This window comes from Camelus ferus, chromosome 7, assembly GCF_009834535.1.
Source record: "Camelus ferus isolate YT-003-E chromosome 7, BCGSAC_Cfer_1.0, whole genome shotgun sequence".
Classification (NCBI taxonomy): domain Eukaryota; kingdom Metazoa; phylum Chordata; class Mammalia; order Artiodactyla; family Camelidae; genus Camelus; species Camelus ferus.
Window position 1 is genome coordinate 8,397,862 of NC_045702.1, and position 12,606 is coordinate 8,410,467.

The 12,606-nt window shown below is 34.9% G+C and overlaps 1 protein-coding gene across 2 annotated transcripts in view; it reads right to left on the reverse strand.

Annotated features, from left to right (window-relative positions):
* The window catches only part of TNPO3 (transportin 3), an 82,531-nt gene that overhangs the window by 20,660 nt on the left and 49,265 nt on the right, over positions 1 to 12,606 (reverse strand). For both annotated transcript variants that reach the window (XM_006184716.3, XM_032483308.1), the window contains 5 exons: positions 10,571 to 10,710; positions 8,354 to 8,545; positions 6,068 to 6,159; positions 5,096 to 5,172; positions 3,497 to 3,557 (listed from right to left, as the gene is read on the reverse strand). In XM_006184716.3, the coding sequence (XP_006184778.1) occupies positions 3,497 to 3,557; positions 5,096 to 5,172; positions 6,068 to 6,159; positions 8,354 to 8,545; positions 10,571 to 10,710 (562 nt within the window). The remainder of the gene's footprint in view (positions 1 to 3,496; positions 3,558 to 5,095; positions 5,173 to 6,067; positions 6,160 to 8,353; positions 8,546 to 10,570; positions 10,711 to 12,606) is intronic.

The window sequence follows — 12,606 nt, forward strand, 5'->3', positions numbered from 1 at the left end:
TACTTCTTTGGCCTTTCAATGCACTTCCCCACAGCCTGTTTTCTTAGCAAACCTAAAATCAAAAACATTTATTTGGATGGTTCTGTTCCTCTTTTTTTTTTTTTACACTTTTTTTTTACTGAGTTATAGTCATTTTACAATGTTGTGTCAAATACCAGTGTAGAGCACAATTTTCCAGTTATACATGAACATATATACATATTCATTATCACATTTTTTTTCGTTGTGAGTTACCATAAGATCTTGTGTATATATTTCCCTGTGTTATACAGTATAATCTTGTTTATCTATTCTACATTTTGAAATCAGTCTGTCCCTTCCCATCCCCCACCCCCTTGGCAACCACAAGTTTGTATTCTATGTCTATGAGTTTGTTTCTGTTTTGTTTCTTTTAGATTTCACATATAAGTGACCTCATATGGTATTTTTCTTTCTCTTTCTTGCTTACTTCACTTAGAATGACATTCTCCAGGAACATCCATGTTGCTGCAAACGGCGTTATGTTGTCATTTTTATGGCTGAATAGTATTCCATTGTATAAATATACCACTTCTTCTTTATCCAGTCATCTGTCAATGGACACTTAGGCTGTTTCCATGTCTTGGCTATTGTAAATAGTGCTGCTATGAACATTGGGGTGCGGGTGTCTTTTTGAAGTAGGGTTCCTTCTGGATATATGCCCAGGAGTGGAATTCCTGGGTCATATGGTAAGTCTGTTCCTAGTCTTTTGAGGAATCTCCATACTGTTTTCCACAGTGGCTGAACCAAACTACATTCTCACCAGCAGTGTAGGAGGGTTCCCTTTTCTCCACAGCCTCTCCAGCATTTGTCATTTGTAGATTTTTGAATGATGGCCATTCTGACTGGTGTGAGGTGATACCTCATTGTAGCTTTGATTTGTATTTCTCTGATAATTAGTGATATTGAACATTTTTTCATGTGCCTATTGATCATTTGTATTTCTCCCTTGGAGAATTGCTTGTTTAGGTCTTTTGCCCTTTTCTGGATTGGGTTGTTTGTTTTTTTCTTAAGTTGTATGAGCTGCTTATATATTCTGGAGATCAAGCCTTCATCGGTTTCATTTGCAAAAATTTTCTCCCATTCCATAGGTTTTGGTTTTGTTTTACTTATGGTTTCCTTTGCTGTGTCGAAGCTTGTAAGTTTAACTAGGTCCCATTTGTTTATTCTTGCTTTCATTTCTATTGCTTAGGTAGACTGCCCTAGAAGAACATTTTTGAGATGTATGTCAGATAATGTTTCGCCTATATTTTCTTCTAGGAGGTTTATTGTGTCTTGTCTATGTTTAAGTCTTTGATCCATTTTGAGTTTATTTTTGTGTATGGTGTAAGGGAGTGTTCTAGCTTCATTGCTTTACATGCTGCTGTCCAGTTTTCCCAACACCATTTGCTGAAGAGACTGTCTTTATTCCATTGTATATTCTTGCCTCCTTTGTCGAAGATTAGCTGACCAAAAGTTTGTGGGTTCATTTCTGGGCTCTCTATTCTGTTCCATTGGTCCAGATGTCTGTTTTTGTACCAATATCATGCTGTCTTGATGACTGTAGCTCTGTAGTATTGTCTGAAGTCTGGGAGAGTTATTCCTCCAGCCTTTCTTTTTCTTCAGTAATATTTTGGCAATTCTAGGTCTTTTGTGGTTCCATATAAATTTTATTATGATTTGTTCTAGTTCTGTGAGATATGTCCTGGGTAATCTGATAGGGATTGCATTAAATCTGTAGATTGCCTTGGGCAGTGTGACCATTTTAACAATACTGATTCTTCCAATCCAGGAGCATGGGATATCTTTCCATTTTTTTAAGTCTTCTTTAATTTCCTTAATCAGTGTTTTACAGTTTTCCATGTATAAGTCTTTCACCTTCTTGGTTAGATTTATTCCTACGTATCTTATTACTTTGGGTGCTATTTTAAAGGGGATTGTTTCTTTACTTTCTTTTTCTGTTGATTCATCATTAGTGTAAAGAAATGCAACTAATTTTTGAACGTTAATCTTGTAACCTGCTAACTTGCTGAATTCTTCAATTATTTCTAGTAGTTTTTGTGTGGACCTTTTAGGGTTTTCTAAATATAGTATCATGTCATCTGCATATAGTGACACTTTTACCTCTTCTTTTCCAATTTGGATCCTTTTTATTTCTCTCTCTTGCCTAATTGCTGTGGCTAGGACTTCCAAGACTATGTTGAATAGGAGTGGTGATAGTGAGCAGCCTTGTTTTATCCCACATTTTAGTGGGAAGCTTTTGAGTTTTTCACCATTGAGTATTATGCTGGCTGTAGGTTTGTCATATATAGCTTTTATTATGTTGAGATATGTTCCTTCTATACCCACTCTGGTGAGAGTTTTTATCATAAATTGGTGTTGAATTTTATCAAATGCCTTTTCTGCATCTATTGGGATGATCATGTGTTTTTCGTCCTTACGCTTGCTGATAGGATGTATTACACTGATTGATATGCATATGTTGAACCACCCTTGTGTCCCTGGGATGAACCCCACTTGATCATGATGTATAATCTTTTTTATGTGCTGTTGGATTCTGTTTGCTAATATTTTGGTGAGGATTTTTGCATCTATGTTCATCAGTGATATTGGCCTATAATTCTCTTTTCTTTGCCTGGTTTTGGTATCAGGGTGATGGTGGCTTCATAGAATGAGTTTGGGAGTATTCCCTCCTTTTCAATCTTCTGGAAGAGTTTGAGAAGGACTGGTATGAGTTCTTCTTTCTATGTTTGGTAGAATTCCCTGGTAAAGCCATCTGGTCCTGGGCTTTTATTTGTAGGGAGGTTTTTTATTGCTAGTTTGATTTCATTTCTAGTGATCAGTTTGTTCAAGTGGTCAGTTTCTTCTTGATTCAGTCTTGGTGGACTGTATGTTTCCAGAAATTTGTTCATCTCCTCTAGGTTATCCATTTTGGTTCCATATAGTTTTTCATAATATTCTCATATGATATTCTGTATTTCTATATTATTTGTTGTAATTTCTCCATTTTCCTTTCTTATTTTGCTTATTTGTGCTCTCTCTTTTTTCTTCTTTGTGAGTTTGGCCAGAGGTTTGTCGATTTTATTTACTCTCAAAAAATCAGCTTTTGGTTTGATTGATTTTTTCTATTTTTTTTTAATCTCTATTTTATTTATTTCCTCCCTGATCTTTATTATTTCCTTCTTCTGCTGACTTTTGGGTTTTTTTGCTCTTCTTTTTCTAATTCTTTTAGCTGGTGAGTTAGATTGTTCATTTGGGATTGTTCTTTTTTGAGGAAGGCCTGTATTGCTATAAATCCCTCTTAGCACTGCTTTTGCTGTGTCCCATAAATTTTGTGTGGTTGTGGGTTCTGTTCCTCTTTTAAATGCTATTTAAACCATATCAACAAAATGAATCTTCCTATGAACCAAGAAGACAGTTCCTTCTCACTTTAGTTATCCACAGCTCTGTAAAGAAAAAGGAAGAAAGCCTTATTCCACATGCACCCATTAGCACTTACTTCCTGTATGACTTTTTGGCACGGATGAGTCTGTCCATTTTCCACAATGGGATTGGTGTGTCTGGGGAAAGATAACATCTCAAATTAGTGAAAGAAGACCAATTTCATCAAGGACCCAGAACCCTGATTCCTGCTAGCTTACTTAGTATCATTCTCACCAATTAAAGAAAACCAGATAGTAGTTATTTTTAAGACTCAACATCTTTTCCTCCGATTTCATTCAAACAAACACATAGCACATAGTTTAAATCCTATCAATTTTTTACCATCTTTAAGCCACTTCCACTATAACATGCAAATTTCATCTAACTCTGGGTTTATGGGCTGGTGGGTGTGGAGCATTACAACTGTTCTTTTCATTTGTTTTAATAAACCTTAACATACAGTTTCTTCCAAATTAAAAAAACAAAAACAAAAAAACCATTCAGGTTGTCTGAGTTTACTACAAGAAATCAAGTACTGTTTCATATCTAGCATTAAAAGGCAGAAGCTTTAGGAACTCTGGTCTACCAAAGGTATTTTTCATGGTTCTAGTCTGAACCCAATGATACACAATAGGGGCCTATTTACAATATATCAAATACAACTATTTGCCCAGTTCGAGGATCCACTAATTTGAAGAAGAGGAAGAGGAGGAGGAAGGAAAGGAGGAGGGGGAGGAGGAGGGGGGGGGGAGGAGGAGGAGGGGGGGAGGAGGAAGAGAAGAAGAACCCAACCTCTTTAAAGGAAAAAAATTATTTAATTTTAAAAAGCTCAACAGCAACTCAATAAAAATCTAATTTTCTTTGAATCAGGGTATTTTTACCTTTTGCTGATTTCCTTTCATTTACTGTGAAATAGGGTTATTGTTAATAGGCTAAAAGAATGGCATGTAACAGGACTCTCCTAATTACATAAGGAAAACATTGCACCAATTCAAAAAAAGATACTTATAGACAAGAATAAGCTAAAATGCCTGTTTTAACTTCTTCCATATGTTTTTTACACAACTATGACTCTGATATTCCAGTTATACCTGTAAGAGTCTCACATTTATAAATTATGTAATCCAGAAAGGATCACTCTTTGAATAAAGTCATTCTAATACTTTTTTAATCATTAGGCTCCTCTTGACTTTAAAGAAAGTTTGATTTCACCTGGTCACTGAATAGGCTTCATTATTATTTCTGATACCCATACATGATACAGCAATGATTCTGAAAGTGTGGTCCTTGAAATAATAAACAGCAGCATTCTGGGAACTTACTAGAAATGTAAATATTTGGGTCCTACTCAAGACCCAATCCATCAGACACTCTGAGGATGGGACCCAGCAATCTGTGGTAAGTATTACAGACGACTCTGATGCATGTTAAAAGATTGAGAATCACTATCTAGAGACCAAAAGAATTAATTACATTTTAAAGGGTCTTTTGACAAAAAATAAATTCTTATAATTTGCCTATGCAAATTGTAATGGGCCTAAATTAGTCTCCCAACAGAGGGAGCCTATAGGAGTTACTTGGAAGTTGCAGGAAAAAAATACTTCCTTACTTCAACACATAACGGTCTCATTTGAGATTTCAACCCAGGTCAGGAATCTGGCATCTCCTTTCTTACCTAAATATTACTGCAAGGCGATCTAAGAACACAGTGGGATCTGAGGATATGCCATTGCTGGGCTCCTGAGACAACAGCTGGAGAGAGAGAGAGAGAGAGAGAGAGAGAGAGAGAGAGAGAGGGAGGGAGAGACTGAGATTAACATCTAGTCATTAAACATACAAACTTATAGCAAACAGTGCAACACACACCCTTGTATATCAACCTGTCTCAATCTATGTTTATTTCCTTATAATACATTCTGAAAGTTATTCAAAATGGTAAAAACTTTAAAATTCATATTATCAAATTACTTTCCTCGATTTTACTGCATCCTAGCTAAGACTGCATAAACCTTTTTACTATATGATTCTTGTGGAGTAGAAAACAATACCACAATTTTTTCCATTTACTTTTATAATAATTAGGATATTATAGACATTATAGATTATATGTATTATATAATAGATTATATTTAATTATACTTTTATAATATAAAGCTATAATAATTTTGAAGCTTTATTAAGAGATAAGGCAAGTTGTCTCTTATTCTTCTCTCCTAAAATTTCTTAGATATTATACCAGCATATCACTAGAGATAAACTTTAGAATCATTTTGTCACGTTTCCCTACAAATCCCATTGGTATGTTCATTGTTAATACACCATAAATGTAATTTAAGAAAAGCTGACATTTTTACAATACTCTTTAAGGAAACTTCGTAGGTTATGGTCTTGGTTGCTAACTTGAATGGTGTTTTTCCCATTATAACTTCTAAATGGTATTACTGATACAGTTAAAATTATTTATTTTAGGATATTTATTCCATGTATATAGCAACTTTGATAAACTTACTAATTTTAATAACTTTTCAGTTCATTCTTTTGGCTTTTCTAGGTAAATAAGACCATCTGCAAGTAAATAATTTTGGTTTTTCCCTTATAACACGTGAACATCTTATGTTTGTTTCACCCCTTACTTAACTGGACTCACCTTTTTCAATGCCAAAACCTGAACAGAACAGAGTTCACTAAGACATTCAGTAATCTTATCCAAAGGTAATCTGGCTAGGACAAGTGCTGTTCCTAAAAGTCAAGGGAAGATACAGATGAAGAAAATAAAAGCTGAATTGAGGTAATTCATTGGTCTACATCATACACAGAAAAGGCTAACTGGCTCCATTCTTTTAAAAAGATCAGAACTGCTTTTTAAATTACAATATTTTGTTATTTATGGTTGGTTTTTCTTTATTTGGCTTAGAACACCATATTGACTTTCACAAGGACGTTTACAACTTAAGTTATTATTTCTCCTAGCAGCCTATTGGTTTAAAGATGTTTAAATACATCTCTTCACTTACAATTCTTCAAAGACTTTAAAAATCTCCTTCACAAAGCCAATGACAAAGCTATTTTTATATAGCATAGTATAATGATTCTCAAACTTCCCAGAGATCCAGTGGGTCAAGAGTAGCTTTCATTTTTGATAAGCACTGTAGGAGTTCTTGTCATCAGAGAAGTTTGAGAAATAGGGACATAATATCTTTTTGGAAGAATGAGCTGAAATTAGAGATTTAACTAGTTCTATCATAACAGACTCTAAGAGCTGGGTAAGACATTCTCTCAGGGCATCAGTTTCATTATCTGTAAAAATGAGTGCTTTAAACAGAAAAATAATAGTTAATTTAAGTTTGACTTTCTTTCATTTTTAAATAGTTGCAAAAATCTTCCCTCTCCCTTTTTCCTCCAAATAACATCTTTACTTGGAGCTCCAATAAAGTACGTTAAAAAAGAAAAAGGAGGTAATTACCTTAAAGCGGGGATAGAAGGGCCAGACCCTCCCCACTCAGCCTCCCTCCTCTCACAATCTCCACCAAATGCAGAACCATCTCCCTTACATCCAAAGGATTACATATTATACTAGGTCCCTTCTAGGTCAAAAATTCCTTGACTATGATTTTTCTCATCTCCTGGTATTTTATTCAACAGAACAGTAATCAATCCATAAATCTTCAAATCTGAATAAAAAACAGTGATTCTTCCTGACAGTCTACAAACCATAGATGAGTTAGACTTTTATTTAAAAGTAGGGGGAAAATCTAACAAACGTAATTTTTCCTTTTAATTCATTCCTACTGAAAAGAACGTTACTAAAAAAGTTTTCTATATCTAGAAGATACCACTGATATAACTGTGATGCTGCATTATATGACAAGTTATGTCACTTGAGCATTAAGGTTAAATTTGACTGGAAAATGACAAGATGGCAGCAATAACTACTAGTAGTGATTAAGAAGAATGTTTGACACTGATTTAATGCCTCTTATCTATGCCTATGAAGAGAAATAACAAAAACCCATGCTTCAAAAAGAAAATCTGTCTTGAAAATGCATAGTTACATAGGCTGGTAGGGAACCTGATCACAGAAGTGAGAAAGAACAATCAGTTCACACACAGTAGTCATTCATTTTCTTCAAGGCTGTTTGCCACTCACTGAGGCTTAAAAGACACCACACAGGTTGTATTACTCCATCTTTTATTTGATATACTCCAATCCAGTCTAAACTACCAGCTATAAGGATTTCACTACCTCACAGGACATCTCAAGCTGCTTTCAGAAAGTATGGTTGGAAAGCATCTTCTTTTTAGGAGCCAGTAAACTGTCAACAATCAATTACTCATAAAATAAATCGGTTCCCTCTTTTAGAAGATAATCTTTCAAATATTTAAAAATAGCCACCATGTTAAAGTTTCCTCAAAGTATTTCCCACTAGAATTAATCTCTCTAATTATTCTATTATTCTGAGCTTCATCACCATTCTGGCTGTTAGCCTCTGGATAGGCAATCATTCAGTGTAAACTGATCAGTAATGGTTAAGGACTACTAAGCAATCTAGACCCTTGACTTCCAGTTACAGGACTGGATCCAGCTACACTACCTTTAAGTTTCCATTTACCTCTTTGGTATAACAATGCTTATCTGGTCTCCCTTTTTATTCTTCCCAAAACTCAAAAAGGAACTATGTTTAGTTTCAATGTGTTGTCTCCACCGAAAATCTAGGTTTGTGCTATGAATACTGTAAGTACTTTGAATTAGTTATATAGCCTTAAAATATTCTAAGAATGCATGTACACATAATCAACACCCTCCTCTCTGCATGGAAAAGCTACCTTCTCCATCACGAAGTAAACTGCAACTGAAAAACTGGGATATGACTGCTATAAGATAACCCGAGAGGTAGCTTAGAGACTGTTCCTCCTTAACAGCTTAAGTAAATACCTTTTAGCAAGCCCACTGCAGCTTCTGGAGACAACATAAAGGAGTCAAGGGAACGGGCAATCTCCAGGAGTCCATTAAAGTGCTGAGCCATGTGGTCTCGGCAGACAGAGCAAATGTTATGAATGGCTTTGGCTGCAGCAGAAGCCAGAGGTTTTTCACACAGGCCTTTCATCAAATAGCCCAACACAGGATCTAGGGAGAAAAGCCATTCATAAAGATTACATATTTGAAACTCAAGGAAAACTTGTACTTTGTTAGAACTGAGGTTCACATTCCCATTTTAAGCAAAAGAACCATCTTTTAAAAAATGAAATGTGTTTAAACTCCATGTATAACACATAAAAATGGAGCTGATCTCACTGACAAATAGTGTCAGTGAGGCCTGAGTCTTATCTATTCATCTTCCATTTCTTTCCACGTGGAAGTCAGCTGTTGCTTGTTGCTAGGGCTTCACAGAACACAGTTTGAAAACCACTGACCCAGTCTGAAGTCACTGTGGATATGACCATCCAAGAATTAAGAATACATTTATATAAGAAAAAAGGTAAAACTCAGGGAGTTACTATTATACTCAGAGATGAATCACTCTGTAAAAACAGCCTAATATCAGGACAATGACAGTTCTATTAAGCTAACACTTTTTTTTTTAAGCTAACACTTTTGTAGTTGCTTCTTTGTAATTACAAAAGGCCCAAAAACCACACAGATGGATTTTTAGCACTTGTGGAAGAATTTATTATGTTTTACTTTTTACCAAATGTAAGTGTTCCAAGAAAACTGATTATAAAGGCAAATTGCTATAAAGCAAATCCTAGCTATACTTTACCTTGCTCTATAAAAATCAGAATGTTTTTCTATAGAAAAACCCTAAAGAAAGTCATACATGTTTAAAGAGTACTTTAAGAGTACTCTAGAGTAAATTCATACCAAACCATATAAGAAATAATCTCTGAAAGCCCATTTAAAAGTTATTTCCATTTCTAGTCTAATGACCAAAATAATGCACCAACCCAGCATGAACCCCCTGCTCCCCTCCACACACACACACAAAAAGCCTGTTTAACAAGGGAATCAGAAGAACTAGAATCTAGCAACTCTAATACTGTAGGTTTCAGTGATTCTCAAATTGAGGATTTATGGTTTTGACTATTCTAGAGTAAGCACGAACATGCAGCAATTTGTCTTCTAGCTGAGACACAAGTTTGAATGAGATACTGCAAGGTGGTACTGAATGATATGTCTTAATAGATAAACCCACTTTGTTTCGTTGTGGAAAAAATTGTTCAGGAAAGAAAGCCACATGTTGAAGTACATAATGGAAGTGAAGAAACTTAAGAATTAGAAAATAGGTATTTTGAAAAAAATTTAAATGGTATGTTAAACTTGAAAATGGCTCATCTATGATGTAAGCATATCTATCATATGCTCTATATACAGAAAATAGGAACACACAGTTCAATCAATAAAAAAGATCATGTATAAAATAAAAGCAAGTCAAAAGATGGTATTAAGATAAGCATAGCACATCAAAATGATATTCACAAATATGGAGATTCTTAAAATTTCCAGAATATACAGTACTCTTAAATATCAATGGGGCTTAATATATATCAACCTGGATAAATTAGTGTCTCTGATTTTAGCTGTCTTAACTGCAAAATGAGGGGGTTAAATTATAGAAATTATTTCTAACTTCATTTTCAATCATAAAGTTATTTTATATGATCTTTACTTATTTTTTCAAGTCAGTAAGGGCAGCCAGAGGTTATATAACTCAACATTCTTCATTTTAATTTGTATTTAGTTTCAAATAATTCCTAGTTTTTAAATGAAGCGTATATTTAACACTGAAAACCCCCCTCCTTTGCTTTAGCCTATAAGCAGCTTCTAGGTTAGAACTACAGGAGAGTCTGATTTACTCAAGCATATGCCAAAACCTAACAAAGACAGAAATATTCATGCTGAAGCTGAGCACTAGCAGCAAACTATTTCCCTATCTAGAGATCTAATCTTTCAAAGGTCCTTTCTCCAAAGTCTGATCAGATTATAAAATGTTTTATCAACTAAGCAGTAACTCATAACATTTACTCTCAGTGTCTCAAAACATTCTATCAATAAAAGAGAAAGTAGGAAAACAACAGCAAAAGTTGAGAGAGAGGAAGAAGGAAATCAGAAAAATCAGAAGCAGCATCTGCAGAGGGGAGTGTTCACACATACCAAGGAACTGAGGATTTCGATCAACCACTTCGCTCATCTCTCCAACCAATTCAATGCTGGTGTATCGCACAGCTGTATGTACGGTCTCTGGGAGACGGACAACACCTTCTAGGACCTCCACAAGTGTTGGATTGTTCTCCCTGAGTTTAGAAGGCAAGTACTCACAATTACTAACTTCAGAGGTTAGCTTTTGGCCAAATAACAGGCTGCAATGACATAAATCATTGCTAAAGGGTTTCCTTCTAAATAAATAATTATTTGGATAAAAGTGCTTAACACTTGATATGGAAGTTTTAAAAATCCTCAAAAGGGCGGAAAAGACAGAAATGGAAGATATTGTTTTGGTTGAGAAGCATACTGCTCCTTAATCTTCTAAATGCCAGTGAGGTGTCGAAAGACACATTGTGCTATCAAAAAATAAGGTTCTTCAAACTGGAGAGGCAGGCATTTACTATGGATGAATGTCTTCTTTTAAAGAATCCATTTTATTTATTCCTATATCTGCAGCACCTAGAACAGTGCCTGGCACATAGTGGGCACTCAATAAATACTGCTAAATGAATGAATAATTCTCAAAGACCACTTGTTATTAGTTGTTATTCTCTAAAAGATTTCTTATAGCCGGATAGTGGAACCATTAAGAACAAGTAAGAATGGATGGGCCAGCTCACTAACTAAAACAAGAACACAAACTGCAGGAATAGGTAAAGTGCCCTAACTTGGGACATGAGGGAAAATTAAAATTATCCAAATAACTCCATGAAATTTCCACAGCTCCACGAACTTACTTTTCCCTCTCCCCCTCTCTCTTTCACTCCCCAAGAATATTGGCTGAAATTCTCTAAGCAGAGTGGAGGATGCCCCTAAAATGGCAGAACATAATCCAGAAATGAAAGATGTTTAAAATGTAAATAAATCCTGGATTAGCACAAGAGCACTCCCTGCTGATAAGCTAAGTCTATCAAGTCCTTTAAACACTAAAAACTGTTAATAATGAAGTTGGCTTGAAAATGTGGAAAACAAAAAACAAAATAAAATCTTCTCTCATTTCTACTTTGTTTCCTGAGGGCACTAAAGTAATTATTGAGACTCTCTACCCATCCTTTCTCATGTCAACACGTATCAGTTACATTACTAGTGACTGTAATATCTTCAGACTGTTAAGGAAGGTTCCAAAAGACACCAAAATGGATTTAAGAACAATGCAGTATGTATGTAATTCAGGACCAGAACTTCTTAATAGAGAAACACAAATCTACTCTAACCCCTTAAATATTAACTGGATTTAGTCAATACATGACTTCACTGACTAGACTCTGAAAATCAGCTAAGAAGTAAGCATTATATGTTTTATAAATGCATGCCTTCACCATCTCTCCAACCAAGGCCCTGGATAGAGAGCTCAACTGTAGGTATCTGATTACTATACAGGAAAACTTGTCAGATATTAGCATCAATTTATAAACTCACAGCACAAAATAAATTCTGTTTTTAGGGATTCATGTTGAAACCATAAATAGAATTTCCAGTGTCAATAACAAAAATAATAATTGCCCTTTAGAGCTTGCTATTCTTTTACATGAAATGATGTCTATGCCTTGCCTCTCTGAAACTCACAAATGATTCTCTAAGACAGCAAAAAAGGAGAATATAATTTAATATTTGCAAGGATAACTTACCCAAGGTCACAAAAGCAAGGGAGAGTCAAATAGTGCCTATTCAGTTGCTTTTAACCAAGTGCCAACAATTTAACAGTCTAACAAATTTTTGATTATACCAACTTTCACAAGGAAGCCTCGGTTGAAAAAATAAATTGGCATTCTTTTCCTAGCATCAAGAACAAAATAATTTTAATTCTAGGAAATGTGGTTAAAACACAGACATCAGCAATGCATGCTACTCCGGACTAGACTGTAGAAGTCAGAAGACTAGACAGCATTATAGAAGTAAGAAGTTCTAAGAGTTTCCAAACATATACCATATGAGAAAAATGGTGTAATTTTCCTTTCTCTGATATTAAGAGTTCCCAGCAAAAG